Source organism: Octopus bimaculoides, chromosome 1 (assembly GCF_046866305.1).
Source record: "Octopus bimaculoides isolate indiv1 chromosome 1, ASM4686630v1, whole genome shotgun sequence".
In the NCBI taxonomy this organism is placed as follows: domain Eukaryota; kingdom Metazoa; phylum Mollusca; class Cephalopoda; order Octopoda; family Octopodidae; genus Octopus; species Octopus bimaculoides.
The window spans coordinates 133,591,429-133,617,391 of record NC_142928.1 but is presented as its reverse complement, the minus strand read 5'-3'; the positions used below and the strand labels follow the sequence as shown (position 1 = coordinate 133,617,391).

At 37.9% G+C, this 25,963-nt stretch overlaps 1 protein-coding gene across 4 annotated transcripts in view; it reads right to left on the bottom strand.

The window, feature by feature from the left end:
* Positions 1-25,963, bottom strand: part of LOC106881505 (uncharacterized) — a 50,530-nt gene that overhangs the window by 7,656 nt on the left and 16,911 nt on the right. For all 4 annotated transcript variants that reach the window (XM_089358765.1, XM_089358752.1, XM_089358747.1 and 1 more), the window contains 7 exons: positions 21,425-21,610; positions 12,695-12,792; positions 11,145-11,263; positions 5,992-6,091; positions 3,357-3,520; positions 2,152-2,215; positions 43-141 (listed from right to left, as the gene is read on the bottom strand). In XM_089358765.1, coding sequence (XP_089214891.1) covers positions 43-141; positions 2,152-2,215; positions 3,357-3,520; positions 5,992-6,091; positions 11,145-11,263; positions 12,695-12,792; positions 21,425-21,479 — 699 coding nt within the window. In that variant the 5' untranslated portion in view covers positions 21,480-21,610. The remainder of the gene's footprint in view (positions 1-42; positions 142-2,151; positions 2,216-3,356; positions 3,521-5,991; positions 6,092-11,144; positions 11,264-12,694; positions 12,793-21,424; positions 21,611-25,963) is intronic.

The following is a 25,963-nucleotide window of genomic DNA, read 5'->3' as shown; positions in this document are numbered from 1 at the left end:
TTAGTGTGTTACTGAATAGTATAAGTGAATGTTGTAACTTACCTTTTCATCATTGGGAGATAGTACATAGGGTCCAGGTACATCAAGATGGATTGATTTCTTGTTCTGTAGAGTTATATGTATTTTCACTTTATAGAAACACTGTTTAAAAAAACATATATAAAAAGTAAAAATTATACTGACAGACATTTACAGTAACTTAAACAACACACACACAATACACAAGGCCTGGCCAAAGGCCATCAAAAAAATTATGATTATATATACCGGGTGGGCCAAAAGTTAAGCACCAAAAGATTTGGCATTTCATTTTATTAATGTTCTAATTATTATTATTATTGTTATTGTTGTTGTTGTTGTTGTTGTTGTTATTATTATCATCATCATTATTATTATTAATCATCTTGTTCATTATCAACAAGTACATGTGTATTCATCATTATCTTATTCAATTTTAGATAAATTGAAGCATGTCTGACAATTCCAGGCTGTATTGAACTCATTTTGTGCATGACTTTTTGGCCCACCTTGAATATATATATATATATATATATATATATATAACTTTTATCTTTTACTTGTTTCAGTCATTGGACTGTGACCATGCTGGGATACCACCTTGAATTTTTAGTCGAATGAATCGACCCAAAATACTTATTCTTTGAGCCTGGTACTTATTCTATCAGTGTCTTTTGCCAAACCGGCCAGGTTACGGAGATGCAAACACACCGATACTGATTGTCAAGTGGCGGTGGGGAGACAAACACAGACTCAAAGACACACACACATAGATATACGAGGGCAAGTCAAAAATTATCTGCACTTCCACCTTAACATATCTTTATTATTGTCACACCGCCTTCCGCGCATGCATGCTTATAGTTGGTACTATTGTGGTCACATGATTGAAGTTAAGCCTGATCGCACCATTTTTCTTTTTGGCTTTAAAGTGTTAGCATGGCTGCTCCACTAGCAATATTCACCAAAGAAGAACAAAGAGCAGTGATCCAATTTCTCTGGTCGGAAGGGGTATATGATCAAGAGTGCAAGATACAGTGCTTTGCTGGCCAACAGATTGAAGCCAGCAGTTTGCACTAAACGATGAAGCCTATTATTGAAGGAAGTTTTGTTGTAGCATGACAATGCATGCCCACACACAGCCACCCAAACTGTCGAAACCATTAACCAATTAGGTTTTGAGGTGCTGGAACACCCTCCCTACAGCCCAGATCTTGCCCCTTCCACCTATCATATCTTTGGATCACTCAAAGATGGTTTACAAGGTCATTGATTTCCTATGGATGAAGATGTGAAGGAAGTGGTGCATAAATGGTTGCACAACAAACTAAAAACCTTTTTTGGAGGGAATACACAAGCTTGTGGACTACTGGACCAAGTGCATCAAAAAGGAAGGAGACTATATAGAAAAACGACGTACTTGTTCATCCCCTGCTTTTGTGTAAATACATTGCAAAAACAAGAGTGCATATAATTTTGACTCTTCAAAGTGTAACCACATGTGAATTGTTGGCGATTTTGCTTTTTCCTCCGTCTTCCTTTTCTCTTGGACATTCTTCTGTCTTTTGTTTCTGAAGAAGAGCTTTGCTCGAAATGTAAAACCATCTTTCTTTCCTTCCCTGAGCATCTGCTAATACTTTACATGTACCACGTCCTCAGGGTTTTTTTTTTTGTGTTTGATCTTCGTTTATATATATATATATATATATATATATATATATATATATATATATATATATATATATATATATATATATATATATATATATATTTATATATATATATATATATATATATATTTATATATATATATATATATATATATATATATATATATATATATATATATATACATTTATATATATATACATGTGTGTGTACATATATATGCAGTCATGGCTCTGTGGTATTTAGTTTACTTCCCAACCACTTGCTTTCAAGCTCAGTCCCACAGTGTGGTACCTTATGTGAGTATCTTGTACTACATCGCTGGGTTGACTTATGAGTGGATTTGGTAGATGGAAACTGAAAGAAGCCTTTTCATAGAAATCTATAATATTCTAAAGATGTAATTAAAAAAAAGATGTTCATGCATGTATCAATGTTTGCTACAAAAATAGAAATGTTGTTTACCTGAATAATCTCAGTGCTGGTGGTGGGTGATAAGTCTTTTAGAGGTACTTTAATTTCAAGAGGTCTGTAAGAGAAAATAAATGAATGCAATATGTTAGTTATGTTAAATTTAAGAAGATTCTTTTAAACATATTTGAACTACAATCAAGCTTGGCTTACTCTCAGTCATTGCTTCATGCATCTACTCATAAAAATTTTCTATGGTCTGGCAGCTGATATGTGCCACCAATCATATTTTCAATGGCTTTCTTATAAGAGAAGCTAAGCTACTTTGTCAGTTCAGAGTTGCTTCTCTTTGATATATTGTACTAAGGAGAACAAAATTAGTTTGAAATATGTATCCATCAGTCCAATAGAGGGTATTTTAAGCTGAATATGGTGCTTTTCCATCTTTTTGTCTTAAGTGAGAGAGAATTTTAATCTCCATGATAAACTAAAGTGAAAAGCTGTTTACAGATTCAAATATTTCTCAAACATATTTGAACTGATATGAAATTTGATTATATTAAGTTTCATTAATAATTATGAATGAATATAAATTATAATTTATATAAATTATTATGAATATAATTGAGTACCAATGTGCACATGTTGGAGCGGGGAGATGTTTTGTGTGTGTGTGTGTGTGTGTGTGTGTGTGTGTGTGTGTGTGTGTGTGTGTGTGTGTGTGTGTGTGTGTGTGTTTTACAGTTATCCATATCTAACTTAATATGAATAGGTACAGGAAGGTGGTAACCGAGCAGAATCGTTAGCACACCGAGAAAAATGCTGAGTGGCATTTCATCCTTCTTTACATTCTGAGTTCAAATTGCACCAAAGTCCACTTTACCTTTCAGATAAAATAAGTACCAGTTGAGCACTGGGATCGATGTAATCGACTTATCCATTCTCAAAATTGATGGTCTTATGCCAAAAATTCGAAATCAATATTGATAGGTACAGGTATACCTGCTTCAATAAAGTTTACAGAAACAAAATGAAATAACGATTATCTTATTATTCAAACTCCCATTTTTGATGTATCAAAACCCACTGCTTAGCATACCCATATTTACACAATTTCCCAGTTAGTTTTTTTTTTCCCCCAACTAATATGCAAATTAAGTAAATAGTACAAAATGAGAAAAAAACTGGATACATATTGATGGATTTCAAAGGAAACAAGAGTAGAAATTAGTTAATTAAAAAATAAGTAGTTAACTCACATATTAGGTAATTCTTCATTAGTATATGTTAAGCAAGTTTGCCAAACATTAGTTTCCTGTGTGCGATATGGTAAAATGTAAGAGGGTTGAGAAGGATCAAAACTTTCATCAGTAACAGATTTACGGTTGGCTGAACCACTAGATAATGCAAGGGACTTCAAAAGCTGAAAGTAGATATGAACAGTAAAGAATAATCTATTTATATTGTTGAAGGTATGGGTGTGACTGTGTGGTTTAAAAGCTTGCTTTTCAACCACATGGTCTCTGGTTCAGTCCCATTGCATGGCATCTTAGGCAAGTGTCTCCTACTAAAGCCCTAGGCCAACCAAACCCTTATGAGTGGATTTCACAGACAGAAACTGAAAGCAGCTCATTGTATGTACATACATTTGTACGTACATACATACATACATACATACATACATACATACATATAGATACATATATACATACATGTGTGTTTGTGTGTACCCTTGTCAAGACAGCATTGTGTCATGGTTGTAAAAAAGTTATACACATCACAGTTATATACAAGCAATGCTGCACATTTCCATTCTTCCATAAAAAAAATATGTCATTGCTTGGAAACAGGTGGGTGCTGGTGACAGGAAGGGTATCCATCTGGCTGTAGAAAATCTGCCTCAACAAATTCCATTTGGCCCATGTAAGCATGGAAAAGTGAACATTAGATGATGATTGATGATGAAACCATAAATGAATAATCATGAAAGCTACAGATATATGAGGAAGAGTGGATCGTTGAAGACTTCCTAAATTAGTCACTCGTAACCTAACCAATCCCACTACCGTTTTGGACACCTAACAATTTATTTCATATTTTGCCATTGCTTTTATCCTGTTCTTTTATTTTTTGTTATGGTTTCCAATTTCTTTCCTGTATTCAGTTCCTGTTTCAATCAAATAATTTTCTTCTGTTAGCAGTTAGTGTTGTTACATGTTGGTGCCATGTAAAAACAAAAAGAAAAAGCACCCAGTATACTTTGTAAAATGGTTGGTATTAGGAAGAACATCCAGCAGTAGAAACCATGCTACATTAGGGCCTGGTGAAGTCCTCTGGCTTGCCAGCTCCTGTCAAACCATCCAACCTCTGCTAGCATGGAGGGCAGACATTAAATGACAATGACAATTATGATGATGATGATTCGAAGGTATATAATTCTTTGTCATACAGGACACCATTTAAAACTATTTTTAACTTGGTTAATGTTGTTTTTGTTGTTCAATTCCATTTCAGCCTTGATTAAATACACATATGATCAAAAACATTCCAGCCTGGACCGTCTTGTCTTTTTTTGTAGTTCTAAGCCAGAGTGTATCCAATATTTCATTATCCTATGTGTTTTTAATTTTTTATTAAGATGGTAAGATTAGGTTGCCATTTCTAGCACATCAAGCAACTGTGTAAGAGGCTCCTCTGTAATGTTGTGTGATATTGTAACTTGTTAGTAGTTTTAGGTCTCATACATGAAAAGTAGAAGACACTTGTGCAAGTGTCTTTTATTATTACATCGGGCCCACCAAAGACTTGTGTGTAGATTTGGTAAATGGAAACTAACAGAAGCCCATGATATGTGTGTATATGTGTGTGTGTGTTTTTCTCCCCACCATCACTTGACAATCAGTGTGGGTGTGTTTACATCACTGTAATTAGCAGTTTGGTGAAAGAGACAAACAGAATAAATACCAGGCTTAAGAAATAAAGTAATGGGGGTCGATTCATTTGACAAAAAATTCTTTAAGGTGGTGCCCCAGCATTGCTGCAGTCTAATGACTGAAACATATTAAAGATAAAGATAAAAATTAAAAAGATATAACATTAAAAGATTACTGAGTAAAGCTATCCTATTTTAGTTATAATCCTGTGCCTTGTGAGACCATCACTGGGGAGTACTATGGCAACTTGCTGAGACGGATACAGAAGGCTATCAAGACCAAATGCCCAGGAAAACTAATGAAAGGGGTCTTGTTTCATGTGGTTAAGAAGTTTGTTTTGCAACCCTGTGGTTTCTGGATTGACACCATGCATGGCACCTTGAGCAAGTATCTCTACTACAGCCTCTACTATAGTTCTCTGCTATACCTTGTGAATGGAATTTTGTAGATGAAAGCTGAGTAGAAGTTCCTTGGATGGATTGTATTGTAATGTAAAAAGCCAGCTTTGTCATTTAGATTCTGATTGAGGATTATGTTAAGAGTACAGGTGTCTGAGGAATACTCAGCCACTTACACAATAATTCAATAAGCAAGCTGTTCTATTGATTGAACAACTAGAATACATATTGTCAAAAGGAACGGAGGAACAGTTTAATTTTTTCTTTATATATCTGCATGTGTGTGTGTGTGTGTGTCTGTGTGTGCGTGTGAACATGAATGATTGGATTAACCCTTTACCATTCAGATTACTCTGTCAAATGTAATGCTTGTTTCTTCACATTGTTTTGAATTAATCATGCATTAATTCTTAATGATGTGTTTGTTTATTTTTAGAATGACATTGTACAGTAGATGAGAGAAACATTATCTGGCCAGTTTGAACATAAAACAGGTAGAATATTTGGACATGAAATGGCCAGTTTATATGCTAAAGAATAAAAGGATTGACCTTTTTACAGACCTTTACTATAACTTCTTTAATTTTGATATTTGATGAGGTATTATATTGAAGACATAATTTAGCACTATCTTCTCCAGGTACATAACTAGCTGCATCAAACCTGTGAACAAAAGAAAACAATAAATAAAAATACAAAGAGCAAAATGATTAAACAGTTAAGATAATGCAGTGGTCTTTCAGTAACATGTAACACATCAGCTTCAAAAAATACTATAAAAATCCACATATAATTGGCACAAACATAACTGGGTGGTAAGAAGCTTACTTCTCAACCACATAGTTCCAGGTTCAATCCCACTGAATGGCACCTTGGGCAAGTGTCTTCTACTATAGCCTTGGGCCAACCAAAGCCTTGTGAGTGAATTTGCTAGTAGAAACTCAAAGAAGCCTGTCATATATATATATATATATATATATATATATATATATATACACGATGCATATCTAGATAGATACGACCTTAGAGATTTCTGCCCTAGTAGACGTCTAAGAGGTAGACCACCCACAATTACCTCTATGGCTAGGAAGACCCCTATAGAGAGATGGAGTGGATGGACCAGAGCCATACGGACCCCCACTAATATCCACCAGGTAAAGAAAATGATCGCACATGCACTAGGAGCTAGTATAAAGGTCACCCTAAAAGGCCACACCTTTAAATTTAACAACAAATTATACGCCCAGGACGAGGGGGCAGCCATCGGGGTTAGTATCGCCGGTGATGTGGCCAATCTTTTCATGGTATGGTGGGACAGAAGGCTTAAGGAACGCCTGACACAGAACTCCATACTCGTGAATGTGTACTCTCGATATGTCGATGATATCAACTTAGTGGTAAAGACACCCCCACAAGAGAGTACCCCTGAAATAGAAATAGAAACTAAGACTATGGAGAGCATCCAGCAAATAGCTAACTCCATCCACCAGAGTATTAGAGTTACGATAGACTACCCTACTAAACACCCTAACCATAGATTACCTGTATTAGATACTGAACTCTGGCTAGAAACTAAGAACAATAAAACCAGAATCCTCCATTCACACTATACAAAACCTATGGCCTCCAAGTACCTGATCCACCGGAACTCGGCTATTGCGGACAATGCCAAATTCAACATATTGATGGCAGACCTCGTCAGAGTAATGCGAAATGTCTCCTGCATGTGCGACCCTACAGAATTAAAGAGACATATACAACATTTCGTCCACCGCATGCAGTTCTCGGGTTACAGCCATAAAGAAAGGATCAGGGTTTACAAAGGAGCTATGAAGAAGTTTGAAACAATCAAACGCAACGATAGGAATGGGATTTGCCCACTCTATAGGAGCAAATCATGGAACACCATAGAAAGAACTAAGAAGAAAATAGGGAAGGCAAGCTCATGGTACAATAGCCACAAGTACCAAAGCGTCATGTTCGTCGACACCACCCCTAGAGGCGAACTGGCGTACCGCTTTAGAAGGGCCCTAGACAAACTTAAGCTAAGAATTAAGGTTGTTGAAAGGCCAGGCAACCCTATCAAATCCCTTATCAGTAGAACATACCCTTTCAGTAGAACCCCCTGCACTGATAGGAACTGTATCGTATGTAGATTTAGCCCACAAACGAACTGCAAAACCAGAAATGTGGTCTATAGTATAAGATGTACAGAGGGACGATGCAGAAATAAGACAACGACATATGTAGGCGAAACAGCAAGGAGTATAGGGGAGCGGGCAAACGAACATTGGAGGGAACTTAAGGAAGGGAAGAACTCATCAGTTCTGTACCAGCACGCTGAGCAAGAACATAGAGGCTCAATCAACAACATAGAAATTAAAATCTTATCTACACATAGCAGTGATGCACCACTTAGACAAATTACTGAAGCTACACACATAATAGAAGGGAAACCTAGCCTGAATAGGAAACTAGAATGGAACACTAACATACGCCACTAACAAACCACAGCATGTGACAACATGTTACCCATAAACCAATAATAGGAACAAAGTATAATACAATACATAGATAAACAAATGGAATTAAATACTACATACGTTAACAAAATTTAATTAAATACAAAAAAACAAAAAAAAAAAACACACACACACACACACACACACACACATGAACATATCAATAAATATAAACTAATACAAACGAACACGTATTAACAGAGAATATAGGTGATACAGACACTCCCCATACACACATGCACTTACAAAAGACACAGACACATTGAAGGACACGCATGCGTAGACACATACAATAGGAATACAAAATACAAAATGGCTGATAGTTAGCAAGGTGAGACACACATAAGAAAGAAGGAAACAAAGGACCACTGATGAGGTCACAGAAGTGTGACGAAAGAACTCTGGCCGAAATAAGATTAAGATTAAGATTAATGTAATATAAAGCTGAAAAAAAAAAAAAAAAAAAAAAAAAATTAACACCAAATATACAGTGCGTGTGTTTTTATTGGCTAAACTGGCAATATGACCATCCCCAAGTACAACAATATATATATATATATATGTGTGTGTGTGTGTAGGCAGTGCTGATGGAGTGGCTCCTGTGCAGGTGACACGTAAAACACACCATTTCGAGCGTGGCCGTTGCCAGTAAGACATCTGAGCGAGATCGTTGCCAGTGCCGATGGACTGGCTCCTGTGCAGGTGACACGTAAAACACACCATTTTGAGCATGGCCGTTGCCAGTACCCGCCTGACTGGCCTTCATGCCGGTGGCACGTAAAAGCATCCACTACACTCCTGGAGTGGTTGGCGTTAGGAAGGGCATCCAGCTGTAGAAACTCTGCCAAATCAGATTGGAGCCTGGTGTCGCCTCCTAGCCCACCAGTCCTCAGTCAAATCGTCCAACCCATGCTAGCATGGAAAGCGGACGTTAAACGACGATGATGATGATGTAGGTACAGGTGTGGCTGTGTGGTAAGCTTGTTGCCCAGCCACATGGTTCTAGGTTTAGTGCCATTGCGTGGAACCTTGGGCAAATGTCTTCTATTATAGCCTTGGGCTGATCAAAGCGTCATGAGTGGATTTGGTAGACAGAAACTGAAAGAAACCTGTCACCTATATACGTATATATATATATATATGTATGTATGCATGTATGTATGTATGTCTATATATACATATATGTATATATTTATGTGTGCATGTCCTTGTGTCTGTGTTTGTCCTCCACCACTGCTTGACAACAGTGTTGGTGAGTTTACATCCCCATAACTTGGTGATCTAGCAAAAGAGATTGATAGAATAAGTACCAAACTTTAAAAATAAGTACTGGGGTCAATTCATTTGACAAAAAATTCTTCAAGGTCGTGCCCTAGCATGGCCGCAGTCTGATGACTGAAACAAGTAAAAGATAAAAGATAACATGTTTATGTTTCTATGTTTAATAAGTATCTTGATTTTTGAGCCTAAATTGTCTTAGTCTTAGAATACCATAGCATGTATCACATGCTGTGGTATTCAAAGCATGCACCACATGTACAATTAATTTTAATTGCAATCTTGATTGAAAAAAACTGCGTTTTATATATTGGGTTTTATGTTAGTTACTTATGATATAGATTGTATGATGTAATACAAAAGCTATGATTTAGTTTATTAGGCTATGGTACGGTATAGAAAGACATGATGTAGTTTTGGATAACACTTAGAAGTGGGTAACAGTAATAATATGAAATATTGGTTTCAAATTTGGGCACAAGGCCAGCAATTTCAGGGGAGGAGCTAAGTCAATTAGATCAACACCTGTGCTCAAATGGTACTTATTTCATCGACTCCGAAAGGATGAAGGGCAAAGTTTATCCCAATGGCATTTGAATTCATAAAGTAAAGACAGATGAAATTCTGTTAAACATTCTGCATGGCGCAGTAACGATTGTGTCAGCTCACCACCTTAGGATATGAAATATTACAGCACAATGTGATTAATCATGTAATACTATCTTACTACAACAAACTGCAATAAGGTGCAACCATACAAAATAATGCACTATACATTGTTGCAGGTTGTAAACAGACCACCTGTACAACACAACAAAAACACTAAAAATCAAAGACCATCTGGACATGTAAGGAGTGCAATTTATAAGTGTTGAAAACCCCAGTTGTGACAACTGTAGAGCTTGTCGTGTTGAGCAGGCCAATAACAAGAGGCATTCCAGCCATGACTGTCTCATCTTTTTAGAAGTATCTAGGACTACATTATCTAATGTGTTTTTTCTTCATTTAAAAAGGAATGGCATAATTTTAAAATGATTTTGGGTGCTATATCTGTAAGATAAAAATGACCGTGTACAACAGTGACAAGGGAAGTTTTGTACTTCCAGAGGTAAATAGTAAGTGCATAAGAAACGGTGATGGTATATCTTTACAGAGAAAAATAATCAAACTTAATTTTACTAAATTCATAGATAAGCATCTTATATTAAAATACTGTTTTGGTCTAATGGTTTCAACTATTTTTATATATAGGTTTTTAGGGAACTTCAGCCGTGAGTGTTCCAATATGAATCCTTCGTTCATGGGCGAAATTTTACCCATGAATGAGGGATTCTCCATCCTGACATAGAGATACCTCCTTGATCCACAATATTTTTATGAGGTACAGAAAATAGGCAAATTTATTAGAGCATAAAACAAAATACTGTATGGTATTTGTTTAAAACACATCAAGAGTCAAATTTGAAGTGGATAAAATGAAGTACCAGTCAGGATAGTTGACTCATAGAATTGTTGGAATATTAGATTAGTTGCCTTGCAGTATTTTTCCCACTTTAAATTCTCAGTTCTCTGATGGCTGACTTAAATACACCTCCTGATTTATCAACATCACTCAGTCTTTGAGAACCTTTAGTGGAGCTCACTCTATAGCAAGCATTCAAATCAGGTCTAAAATTTTAGGACAACTTCGCCGCTTCCTTTTACCTGCCTTGCAGGTTCTGAGAAAGTAAAGTGTCACAGATACTTACCTCCCTCTCTGACTAAACAGTAAAGAAAATATTAGCTTTGAAGATGTAATAATGGAACCATGCCACATCAATAGTTGACATATGTATATATCTGACATCATACCCAATACAAGTACATATTACTGTGGTCATTAAAAAATGAAAACTTCAAATATTGCTGATATTCACCTTGCTTTTACCGAGTAATTTTGATTCCAGAAACTCAGAAATGATTGTGAGCACTGTGCAGTAACTTCAACAGGATAATCAACAGGAGGAGATGTTCTCACTTGAAAAGTTTCAGTTGTCTACAAATTTTAATAACAATAATCTTAGACACAGTATTTTGAAAGCAACAAGAATTATATAATTTTACAACAAACCTAAAATTATAAGTCACATAATATATTTTTGAAATATTACTTATATTCAATCTCAGTAGCTCAGCATCTTTTAACCCTCAAAGTTGCTGCAAATGAATGCTGGACTTTAGAATATTTGCCAATTTCTTTCATACCAGCCCTTTTCATATACAATACTGCCAAAATTGTATCACAAAAATTAAGATTTCTTTTTAAAGCCATAAATACTTTCAGCCCCAATCAGTTGTTTACTTACTATAAAACTCAAGTAATGAGATTTCTGGTTCTTATTCCTTCTTTAAGGTTATTTCAAATATATATGAAATGAAGCAGTGGAAACCAGGAATTCACACATGGTCAGAATCTTAGCTGTCTGGACCCGAATTTTGATTTTGTGTGCTTTTCAGTTGGTAGTTAAGAAAAATTCATCATCATCTGGCTGAGCTTTCTCAGACATTTTTAACTCATGCATGCCATCCATCTCAGTCCTACATTAATTGAGAGAGCTCTTTAGGGAGGCATCAAGTGTCTCTGGTGAGTTGATCTACATACATTATGTTTAGATAACTACTCAAGTATGGCCATGCTTTGGCATCCATAGCAGTAAGTCACTTGCCGGCTCCTGTTTAGCTTACCCGCAATGTTCTGCAAAGTGCAAATAACTTTCCCTTATGATGGTGGAAACAGGTAGATCTCCATACAGCTGTATCTTGGTGGATAAGTTCTCCAAGATATGTTTAAGATATCATATCTAAGAGGAATTAATAAAGTAATAACTAAATGATTTCTCTCTTTTTCCTTTTTCTTTCTTTTTTGTTTTTTAGGCTTGATCTGGAGCAAGGAGCTGAATTATAAGATTTGTCAAAATAGATTTCCTTTTGTTACCATATTTGTGTTGAAATACATTGACTTTGTTTTAATTAATTTTAAACATAATGAAGAATTTCATAAAATTATTATTAAAGCTGATTGTTGGAACATAAATTAACATAAAATTTAATAGTAAATTTGTACTATAGCACCAGAGTGGGTGGGTTGGTATCAAAAGGGTTAATGCTTTAATGGAAATTATACTAACTCACAATTAACTTTAACCCTTTCATGACACTATTTCTAATGACGTACCCTGTTTTTATTTTTCAATTAATTTTGAAAATAATCAAGAATTTGGAATGATTGAGTAAAACAACATTTTCGTTACAAAGTTTGGGTATTGGAACATACCTTAGCAAAAGGTTCTTACATAAAATTAAGATGGAAGATTTTAATAAAAATATAAGGATGATGATGATAAACTTTGAAACAGGCAGATTTTGTATCATAGAGCCTGAGGAGTTCTCAGGCAAGTTTGTGATAAAAGGATTAAAAATGACTTACATACACCTCTTTACAATCAATAACCATGGCGTTGATGTTATAGTCGACAAATGCATACCATATTGCATCTTCATTCTCTCCAAACACAGTTATAGAACCTAAATGTGAAAACATAATTGGAATGATTTGGATATATTTATTTGCAAGTTAAAGGATGACAGAGGCTTTAGCGTTTCACCAATTGTGACTTTCTCAGATTAGGTGATCAAAGATATGATCAGTGAAACTTAGAGGTCACCGTCAACATTAAGAGGGTGTGTGTGAGAGAGAGAGAGAGAGAGAGAGAGAGAAAGAAAGAGAGATGGAGGGAGGGAGAGAAAAAAAAGAGAAAAATAAACAAAGAGAGGGGGAAGAAGAGAAAGAGTAAAAACAATATATGTGTATATATATATATATATATATATATATATATATATATATATATTAAGAATATTAGGGGTTTAGTTCACTGATGATCTAAACAAATAAGTACGCTGTGTAAGTGCTATAATTGGTCATCTGTTAGCTTCCAAGTTCACAACCATGGCTGGAGCTAGGGATCCGTGAAAGGCTTCCAAGGAAAATGGACGACAAAAACCAAGGCAGGACAAGTATTTCAGGCCATTCAGAGTATTCAATAAGAGTAAGGTGAATCAAAAAAGTGAATATATATATATATATATACATATATATAGTGCCCCTGGACTGGCTCTTGTGCGGGTGGCACATAAAATACACCATCTTGAGTGTGGCCGTTGCCAGTACCGCCTGACTGTCCTCCGTGCGGGTGACACGTAAAAGCACCCACTACACTCTCTGAGTGGTTGGCGTTAGGAAGGGCATCCAGCCATAGAAACTCTGCCAAATCAGATTGGAGCCTGGTGTAGCCATCTGGTTTCAGTAGTCCTCAGTCAAATCGTCCAACCCATGCTAGCATGGAAAGCGGACGTTAAACGACGATGATGATGATGATGATATATATATTTAATTAATTCAATAATATATTTAATTAATTCAGCACTGAATATATTCCAGATATATATTTAATTAATTCAATAATAGGATAAAATCTTTTACAAGAATTTTATCAAGAAGCTAGCATGAAAAAATTTTTAAAAGGTTGAATTTTTTAAGAGTTGCTTTTCCTCACATTCGGTAAAAATGTGTTTATTATTGAAGTCTAGTGTGTGGCATTATTCTGTAGTAATGCCCTTATATAAATATAAATGAATAAATATATTCTTGGGAATAAAAAAAATGATGGTTTTTTTCCCTTATGAATTTTTTCACGCTAGCTTCTTGATAAAATTCTTGTAAAAGATTTTATCCTATTATCCTATATATATATATGTATATATATATATATATATATATATATATATATATATATATATATATATATATATATATGCCAAATGAGAGAAAACAATGAATGAAGATTTTCAGAAGATGAATATTTGAGTATAAATATATAGACATTTATATATGTGTGATCGGCATGAGGCTATAGTAGAAGACACTTGTCCAAGGTGCCACACAATGGGACTGAATCTGAAACCATGTGATTAAAAAGCAAGCTTCTTACCACACAGCTACACCTACATATACAATTCCGTTTCTTTTCTTTTTACCTTCTATTACTCTGATACTTTGTGGAGGCGCAATGGCCCAGTGGTTAGGGAAGCAGACTCGCGGTCATAGGATCGCGGTTTCGATTCCCAGACCGGGCGTTGTGAGTGTTTTTTGAGCGAAAACACCTAAAGCTCCACGAGGCTCCGGCAGGGGATGGTGGCGAACCCTGCTGTACACTTCCACCACAACTTTCTCTCACTCTTACTTCCTGTTTCTGTTGTGCCTGTAATTCAAAGGGTCAGCCTTGTCACACTGTCATGCTGAATATGCCCGAGAACTACGTTAAGGGTACACGTGTCTGTGGAGTGCTCAGCCACTTGCACGTTAATTTCACGAGCAGGCTGTTCCGTTGATCGAATCAACTGGAACCCTCGTCGTCGTAAGCGACGGAGTGCCAACAACTCTGATACTTCATACCTTCATTAGCTTAACAATTCAATATCTTTTGCTTTGACTTTACACCTTTATGTTGTTCTGCATACTCTGAGTTTATTTTAAATTTTATTTAACTACCCTTTTCTTTCATTTATTATTTCATTCTTTACATCACTCTCCTCCTTTAGTTTTGCTTACATTTATAATAGTTTTATTAGTCTAAACTTACATCAGTAGTTTTATGTTAATTTTTGCCTACTTTATACTCTATTATCATAGCCTTGCCAGTGGTCACCTCAGCCAATAGTTTCCCTTCATATTTATTTTTACCCTAATTTTTTTAATTCCTTAACACTGAAATATAATGCTTATTAATTCATATTGTTTTGAATTTATTATGCATTATCTTGTAGTTTTGAGACTTCAATAATGTGATTGATTATTTTTAGAAGGACATCATAGGGTTGGTGTGAGAGATCAGATCCAGCCAGTTTGAACATAAAACATTAGAATATTTGGGTCAGATATAGCCAGTTTAACCCTTTAGCAATCAGATTATTCTGTCAAATGTAATGTTAATTTATCCACATTGTTTTGCATTTATTGTGTATTATCTTGTGGCTTTGAGATTTCGATGATGTGATTGTTTATTTTTAGAACGACATAGTAGGGTAGGTATGAAAGGTCAGACCTGGCTAGTTTGAACATAAAGCAGGTTGAATATATTGGCTAAATACGGCCAGTTTAAATGCTAAAGGGTTCTCTTCCCCACCACTCTGCAGATTCTTGCAATATACCTGATTAATTATTCTGTTTTAAAGTTATTTCATTTTTAATCTTTTCTTTTCAGCCTGCAGCTGTTATTTGCAGCACTTTCATTTACTAGAATATCTTCCACAGTTTACTACTTCACTTGTTCTACTCCTTAATTATATAGGCACTGGCACGTTTCTACACCTTTCTTCCTTTACACCTCTCGATTTCTTCTTCCCTTCCTCCTCTCTTTTTCTTCCTTTTTTAACTTAACTTCTTCTCACTCTTATATTTCTCAGACTGCTGACTGTCTAGTGTGTTGATTTTTCTGACTATATAAGAACATAGCAATCCACCAATATTATTCCTGGCTTTCTACAATTTCTAGGAATACAGGATATTCTTCTTTTATTTACTTAATTCCTTAACATAACTACATTCATGAACTCCTGATGTTAGCTTACTATTATTATAATTAATAATATTCACATAATTTATATGTCCTGTCACTTTCCTAACAAATTTATACATAATTATTTCCATTCACTTTCTTTCTTGAGAAGTAAGGTACTATCTACCTCCTTCTCTTATCACTCTTTTACTTTCTCATTTGCCTTCAATTACATGGTTTCATCTGTAGTCCAATATCTACTAGCATTCTTATATCTCTTTATGCCTATATATATATACATCTCCCAGTACCTGTGTTCTTGTCTTTTTTTTCTCTGCTCATTGCGCCCCTCTCTACCTCTGTATCTCTCTCTCACTCCAATGTCATATAAAATTACTTCATCTATATTTAGAAAGTCTAGTCTTCAAATAGCCCATCACATTTTAATTATTAATTCCCTCAATTAGCCCAGTCCCTCACTTGTTTGTAAAGATGGCCATCCATCATGAATCATTTTAACTCAATGTAATAAATAATATATTAAATGATAGCATTGTAGTTGTGAGTGGGCCCCCTTAGTCTTCTGGCAAACAATATTTTTAGACCCAGTTCGCTACTGAATATCATCATCATCGTTTAACGTCCGCTTTCCATGCTAGCATGGGTTGGACGATTTGACTGAGGACTGGTGAAACCGGATGGCAACACCAGGCTCCAGTCTGATTTGGCAGAGTTTTTACAGCTGGATGCCCTTCCTAACGCCAACCACTCAGAGAGTGTAGTGGGTGCTTTTACGTGTCACCCGCACGAAAACGGCCACGCTCGAAATGGTGTCTTTTATGTGCCACCCGCACAAGCCAGTCCAGGGGCACTGGCAACGATCTCGCTCGAAAATCCTACAGGAGCCAGTCAGGCGGTACTGGCAACGGCCACGCTCAAAATGGTGCATCTCATGTGCCACCCGCACAAGAACCAGTCCAGGGGCACTGGCAACGATCTTACTTGGCTTGCCGGGTCTTCTCACGCACAGCCCATTTCCAAAGGTCTCGGTCCGTAGTCATCGCCTCGGTGAGGCCCAATGTACGAAGGTCTTGCCTCACCACCTCAGCCCAGGTCTTCCTGGGCCTACCTCTTCCACGGGTTCCCTCAACTGTTAGGGTGTGGCACTTTTTCACGCAGCTATCCTCCTCCATTCTCACCACATGTCCATACCAGCGCAATCGTCTCTCTTGCACGCCACAACTGATGCTTCTAATGTTCAGCTTTTCTCTCAAGATACTTACACTCTGACGGGTATTCACATTGACATTACACATCCAACGGAGCATACTGGCTTCATTCCTTGCGAGCTTACGTATGTCCTCAGCAGTTACAGCCCATGTTTCACTGCCATGTAGCATGGTTGTTCGTACGCATGCGTCATACAGTCTGCCTTTTACTCTGAGTGAGAGTCCCTTTGTCGCCAGCAGGGGTAAGAGCTCTCTAAACTTTGCCCAGGCTATTCTTATTCTAGCAGCTACACTTTCAGCGCACCCACCCCCACTACTAACTTGGTCGCCCAGATAGCGGAAGCTATCGACTACCTCTAGTTTTTCACCCTGGAATGAGATAGAAGTTGTTTCCTGTTTGTTTGCAGTCTTTATTGCACCTGAACATCTGCCACAAACAAAAACTAACTTGCTAGTTAACCTGCCTTTGATGTTGCTGCACCTCTTATGTGTCCATAGCTTGCACCGGGTACATCTTATAGAGTTACTACCTACTCCTTTTCTACATACTGAGCAGGGCCATCTACCTGAAGGGGTTTGTGTTTTATCTACCTTCCTACTTATTAGGATTTTGGTTTTAGCTAGGTTGACTCTAAGGCCCTTCAGTTCTAGACCTTGCTTCCACACCTGAAACTTCTCCTCTAGTTCTGATAGTGACTCCGCAATTAGGGCAAGGTCATCAGCATAGAGCAGCTCCCAGGGGCAACCTGTCTTGAACTCCTCTGTGATTGCCTGGAGGACTATGGTAAATAATAGGGGGCTGAGGACGGAACCTTGGTGGACCCCTACCTCTACCCGGAATTCATTGCTGTACTCATTTCCAACCCTCACCTTACTGGCCGCATCTCTGTACATGGCTCGCACAGCTCTCACTAGCCATTCTTCTATCCCAAGTTTCCTCATTGACCACCAGATAAGGGATCGGGGGACCCTGTCAAAGGCTTTCTCCATGTCAACGAAAGCCAGGTACAGAGGTTTATCCTTGGCTAGGTATTTCTCTTGCAACTGTCTCACTAGAAATAAGGCATCAGTAGTGCTTTTACCTGGCACGAACCCAAACTGCATCTCATCTAAATTGATTCGCTCCCTAATTAGTTGGGCTATGACCCTCTCTGTAACTTTCATAACCTGATCTAACAGCTTGATGCCTCTGTAATTATTTGTATCTAAAGCGTCCCCTTTACCTTTGTAGCAGTTGACTATGATGCTGCTACACCAGTCATAGGGTATGACTCCTTCGTGTATCACCTGGTTCGTAATACGGGTGACTAGGCTATAGCCAACACTGCCAGATATTTTGAGCATCTCTGCAGTGATTCCTGATGGGCCGGGGGCTTTCCCGGTCTTCATACTCTTAATTGCTTTATCTACCCTGGTACTATCAACTCGGATAGCTGGTCCCTCTATTGGGTCGACATAAGGCAGGCTCTCTTTCTCCCATTCATTCTCTTTATTAAGCAATCTATCGTAGTGGCATCTCCAGACCTCTTTCTTTGCATCCTCATTTAATGCAAGCGTACCATCATCCATGCGAACACATTTCTCTCCTACAACATCACTATTCTCTCTCCTACACTGTCTTGCAACCCGAAATACCTCGAGTCTTTGGTCCTCACGGCGCAGAACATTGGCAAATCTTTCCTTATCTGCTTCCCCTCTGGCTAAATAAACCTGTCGCCTAGCCTCCCTTCTGGCACATTGGTACAATTCCCTGCTACCACCGTTCTTCCAGTCCTTCCAAGCTTGTTTCTTTTGTCTAATAGCCCTGTCTACCTCCTTGTTCCACCACCACGTTACTCTGGGTTGGGCGGGGACCTTACACCACCCACAAATCTGGTCGGTGGCTTTCAACAGGTTGTCCCGCAGAAATCTCCAATTGTCTTCCACGTTGTATGATGCTATATCCCCTTCTATTTCGTTAAATGCTTCAAGTAACTTGTCTCTAAGTCTCTGTCCGTTTGCAGGGTCTTTAAGCTTCCACACCCTTCTTCTCCAAGCCTGTCTAATTCTGGGCACCCATTTTGCCTTGATCCCAAAGTCGCTAACTACTAATCTATGTTGTGGGGTACATTCTTCGCCAGGGTAGGTTTTGGCATTTATAAGCCGCCCTCTTTCCCTATTTCTGGCGAGGATGTAGTCGATTTGGCTAGAGTGTCTGCCGGAGCGGTAGGTGACTAGGTGACTGGCAGGTTTCCTGAAGTTGGTATTGCAGACCATAAGATTGGTTGCATCACAGAACTCCAGCAGTCTGGTTCCCTCCTCGTTGCGGGAACCGAAGCCATAGCCTCCATGTATGCCATGGAAGCCCCCAGCACGACGTCCGACATGACCGTTGAAGTCTCCAGCCACAAAGAGAAGGTCCCTGTCACTCGTCGACGAGGTAGTTTGCAAGAGGGTGTCATAGAATTGGTCTTTCAGACCATCTGGTAGCCCAGGTTGAGGTGCATAGGCTGAGATGACAGTAGCTAATCTATGATGAAGCACTAGTCTGATCTTAAGTACTCTGTCACTTACTCTAACGACCTCGATTACCTTATCCACCCATTTCTCCGCTAGAAGTATTCCTACGCCCCCGACCCCGTCAGTGTTCCCTGCCCAGAAAATCTTGTACCTGTGTTCTTTGCCTGTGAGGAACCTTGCAGAACCTCCTCTCCATCTTACTTCCTGGATGCAGCACATATCTACGCATCTCCGTTCAAGCATCTCAACAATTTCACCAGATCTACCTTTCAGCGTGCCGACGTTGAGAGTGCCAATCCTAACAGTATGGGTGTTGGGGGTGTGGGCCTGTAGCCTGGGAAGAGGAAAAGCAGTGTCGTGTACCTGAAAAGAAAACTTGCAATTGGAAGAATTCATAAGCAAAACATTACCTACAACCTGCAAACATTTCTCAACCTTAATGCGCTACCCAAAGGTAGGGGAGAGGATGGCCAAGGCCACTAGATGGGTTCCGGGAGACAGCCGAGGTTGACAGGATGACAAAGGGATGAACTTCCGGTGGAGGGGGCGGGATGACAGAGGAATGAACTTCCGGTGGAGGGGGTGGGATGACAGAGGAATGAACTTCCGGTGGAGGGGGTGGGATGACAGAGGAATGAACTTCCGGTGGAGGGGTGGGATGACAGAGGAATGAACTTCCGGTGGAGGGGGTGGGATGACAGAGGAATGAACTTCCGGTGGAGGGGGTGGGATGGCAGAGGAATGAACTTCCGGTGGAGGGGGTGGGATGACAGAGGAATGAACTTCCGGTGGAGGGGGTGGGATGACAGAGGAATGAACTTCCGGTGGAGGGGGTGGGATGGCAGAGGAATGAACTTCCGGTGGAGGGGGTGGGATGACAGAGGAATGAACTTCCGGTGGAGGGGGTGGGATGGCAGAGGAATGAACTTCCGGTGGAGGGGGTGGGATGACAGAGGAATGAAACTTCCGGTGGAGGGGGTGGGATGACAGAGGGATGACAGACGAATGAACTTCCGGTGGAGGGGGTGGGAGGGCGGGTTACCGCCAGCGAGTAGAGAGGGCTCTTAATTGTAGATTTTAAATATTTGAGAGACAACAATGCATAAATCGTAATTTTTTAAAAGAGCACTGAATTCTGGGTGATTAGAATATAACGTAGCATGAATTTAGGAAGCTTAGAAAATGAATAAGCATGAATTTAAGACAACAACTGAATTCAATTGAATTTCATGGAGAGAAACAAGAAAGCGCAAGGTATTGAGATGTTTGAGGCCGTAAATAAATAAAAATCTCTATCTTATCTGCATCTTGGGTATTTCGTCGTAGTACGTCAGCGAGATAATTTAGAATGGGTTTCTCATTTATATATAGCCAGAACCTGAAGACCTTAAAGGAAAAACTACGAAGGGGGATGGAGGGGTAGACAGAGGCATGGCGGGAGAAAAGATCATCATCATCATCATCATATATATATATAAAGAGAGAGAGAGAGAGAGGGAGAGGGGGGACCAGTCAAGCAGCACATCACGCTGTAATTCTTGGGCTGAGAATAATATATATATATATATATATATATATACCGGAGTAAGCACATAAAATGTGCAACAAGGTGGAAAAAAGAGTACTCAAATACCAGAGGTAGAATAATATGCTTTATTTAAAAGCAGCAGAAATATAACAAAAGACTGTATATATATATATATATACACACACACACACACACGCACATGCACACACACACACACACACACACACATGCACACACACACACACGTATATGCATATATACATACACATGCTCATATATACACATTATTATGTGTTTATATGTATTTGTGTACATGCAGTCAGACAAACATGTATTTTACATACCTGGTATATTTGGGGGCAATAAAACCTTAAATGGAAATATGTAGGTGTCAATCATGAGGGGATCTAAAACAAAAAACGAGATAGAAATGAAGTTAATAAAACTGAAGAAGCTTAACGTATTTAACAGATTACTCTCTCCCTCTCTCTCTCACCTTCTTTCTCTCTGATGTACACAAACGAAAAATGCTTCTTACCAGGGGTGGGGAGAGTTACACGGCTACACAGAGCGGGAGTAGCTGCAGTGGAGGTGAGAAGAGAAAAAAGATAGATGCCGAGCTGTCAGGATGCAGCCCACCCACATCACCACCACCAAAATAGGTGGTGAGTGTTAATGAGTGGGAACAGAACAAGAAGTGTTGGGTAGATAGAGTTGCAAGAATGTATGGGAGAGTGAGAGACAGTAAAAGAAAGGGAATAGGTGAGAGGGTGTATATCAGTGTTTCTCAACAATTTTTTTACTAATGGACCCCTTTGAAATCTATTGGCACCTTGAGTAAGTGTCTTCTACTATGGCCTCAACAAGCTGACCAAAGCTTTGTGAGTGGACTTGGTAAACGGAAACTGAAAGAAACCTTTCATATATGTGTGTGTGTGTGTGTGTGTGTGTGTGTGTGTCTTTTTGTCTGTGTTTGTCCCCCACCACTGCTTGACAATCAGTTTTATCATCTCTACAGCTATGTAACTTAGTGGAGGCGCAATGGCCCAGTGGTTAGGGCAGCGGACTCGCGGTCATAGGATCGCGGTTTTGATTCCCAGACCAAGCGTTGTGAGTGTTTATTGAGCGAAAACACCTAAAGTTCTACAAGACTCCAGCAGGGGATGGTGGCGAACCCTGCTGTACTCTTTCACCATAACTTTCTCTCACTCTTACTTCTGTTGTACCTGTATTTCAAAGGGTCAGCCTTGTCACACTCTGTGTCATGCAGAATATCCCCCGAGAACTACATTAAGAGTACACGTGTCTGTGGAGTGCTCAGCCACTTGCACGTTAATTTCACGAGCAGGCTTTTCCGTTGATCGGATCAACTGGAACCCTCGACATCGTAAGCGACGGAGTGCCACCAACAACAACTATGTAACTTAGTAGTTCGGTAACAGAGACCAATAGAATAAGTACCAGACTTAAAAAAGAAAACATGTACTGGGGTCAATTAGTTCAACAAAATTCCTCAAGGCAGTGTTGCAGCATGGCTGCTGTCTAATGACTGTAACATGATAAAAGAAAAAGATATTTTTATAATTAAAAATTATTGGTGAGCTGGCACAATCATTAGCATGCCAGGCAAAATGCTTAGCAGTATTTCATCTGTCTTTATGTTCTGGGTTCAAATGCTGCTGAGGTTGACTTTGTCTTGGGGTTGCTAAATAAAGTGCCAGTCAAGTACTGGGGTCAATGTGACCGACTTTCTCCTCTCCCAATATTTCAGGCCTTGTGCCTATAAGTAGAAAGGATTACTAAGAATTATTCTTTTATTCTTTTACTTATTTCAGTCATTTGACTGTGGTCATGGTGGAGCACCACCTTTAGTCAAACAAATCAACCTCAGGACTTATTCTTTGTAAGTCTAGTACTTATTCTGTCAATCACTTTTGCCAAACCACTACGTTATGGGAATGTCAACACACCAACATCGGTTGTCAAGTGATGGAGGTGGAACAAACACAGACACACAAATATACACACACACACACATAAATATATATATATGAATGACGGGCTTCTTTCAGTTTCCATCTACCAAATCCACTCAAAAGGCTTTGGTTGGCCCAAAGCTATAGTAGAGGATACTTGCTCAAGGTACCACACAGTGGGACTGAACCCGGAACCCTGTGGTTGGGAAGCAAGCTTCTTACCACACAGCCATGCCTGCACTTCTATAAAAAATTGTTAAAATGTTTTGTGTTTTATAGAAGTATAACCAATTAATTGCACATAAATTTTAACTACAAAATCTTACATGAACTCTACCCCAACCCAAGAATCATATGAACCCTGGTTGAGAACCACTGGTGTATATAATGAAGAAAAAACGTTGATAAATGATAGACAAAATAGGTAGAAGGGAAAAGTAGGTGACAACTGTAGAAATTGGGTAGAGTTGAAAGGTCTGGAGATGAGATGGCTGGTAGTGCAGAAAAAGGTGGAGGTGAAGAGCAGCAGGAGAAGTAATGATAATATTAAAATAGGCAGGGGACGAATGAGAGAGGAAGGGAGAAGAGGGAGAGATGTCAGGTGGTTGGGTAAGTTGTATGAGTGTGGGTGGGGGAAGGTATAGAGGGAAGGATCTATGATTGTAGGGAGATAATTTGGTGTCTCAGGAGTGTGACCAATGTAAAATGGTTAGGAGTGTGACTATGTAAGATGTGGTTGGCATTGAGGACAGAAGGGCATCCAACCATAGAAACCATGCTTAAGCAGACATTAGAACACAATGTAGTCATCAGACCCATTGGATCCTGTGAAACTGTCAAGCTCATTCCAGTATAAAACATGGACATTAAATGATGGTGATGATGGTGATGATTTTATACACACACACACACACACACACACACACACACACACACACACACACACACACAAACACACACACACACACATACATGTGTATGTGTATCATCATCATCATCGTTGTTTGATGCCTACTTTTCTACGCTCGCATGGGTCAGAAGGAATTTGTTGAGGTAAATCTCCTGCTGGCTGCCCTTCCAGTCACCAACCCTCACTTGTTTACAAGCAAGGTAATATATCCCCATGGATGAGTCAAATATTAATGTAAATAAAAATTGCATTACTTTCTTAATCCCTATCATATATATACTCATATATGCATATATTGGGTCATCCCATAAATAGTGCAGGTTTTTTAAACTTCTTTTACTTTACATTATATAGAACTGTATTCTTTTACTTTGCAAATTAAGATAAACAAAGTTCTTTCTTAATCTAAAATATACTCTCCTTCATTTTCTACAATGTTCTTCCATCTATCTGGTAGACTTGTAAGGCTTCTCTTCCAAAATTCGCTTGTCTATGACAAAAAATATTCCTCCAGTACTGTTCTGACCTCATCTAGAAAATTCAGATTTTTTTTGTCCAAATGATTTTGAAGACTGCGGAATAAACGATAATCGGCAGAATAAATGATAATCTGGTGAATATGTGGGGTGGGGCATCTATTTCAAACTGCTCGAGCCTTTGGAATGTCATCCTCACTGTATGTGGCCAAGCATAATCCTGATGAAAGAAAACCTTTTGTCTTGAAACCAAAGATGGTAATTTTTCTTCTAGCGCTCGCAGTAGATCTCCTCTGTTATTATTTGGTTTGGGTTTAAAAGTCCAAAGTGGATTAAACTTTTCACATCCCACCAAACAAATAACAACACCTTACATGGGTGAAAACCTTCTTTAGCCTGGGGTACTGGTGTTTCTCCTTTCCCTACCTACTGTCTTTGGTGCTTGACATTTTTATAGCAAACCCATTTCTTGTCACCAGTCACTATTTGGTCCAAAAAAGGTTCATTCATGAGACATGACAGCAAAGAAAAGCACACATTCTCTCTCTGCATACGATTAGACTTGGAGAGTTAGTGAGGAACCCAATGACCCAATTTGCTGACTTTTCCAATGGCATGCAGATGTTGAGGAATGGTTGAATGACCAAATCCAAGCTTCTCTACTAGTTCCTCAACAGTTACGATGGGGTTTTGTTCCACCAAGGTTTGCAGGATGTCCCCATCAAGCTCTACAGATCCTTCAGGATGAGGCTCATCTTCTAGGCTGTAGTTTCTGGCTTGGTAAAATCTGGAACCTCTGTTGACACTGGATTACGCTTATTGTCTGATCCTTGTATACTGCATTAGTATTCCTTGCACTTTTCGTTGTGTTGTTGCCTTTATTGAACTCATAAAGCAAAATATGTCAAATATGCTCCTTTGTCACTTCCATTATAGCTTTGAAAACTAACTGTTAAAATCGAACTGCACTTTTTGAAACTTGCACTAAGAATAAGAAAAAGGTAAAATTATTACCTGCTTTAATAGCAAGTTGATGGAGGTAGTTTATCCTGTCCCCATTCAACTTTTAGTTCATGCAAATGAAAAAAACCGCATTATTTATGGGATGATCCAATATATATATATATATATATATACACATACATATACATACATACATACATATATATATATATATATATATATATATATATTTAAATATATATATATATATATATATATATTTAAATATATATATATATATATATATATATTTAAATATATATATATAATATATATATATATTTAAATATATATATATATATATATATATATTTAAATATATATATATATATATATATATTTAAATATATATATATATATATATATATTTAAATATATATATATATATATATATAAATATATATATATATATATATATAAATATATATATATATATATAAATATATATATATATATTTTATATATATATATATATATTTATATATATATATACTATAAATATATATATATATATATATA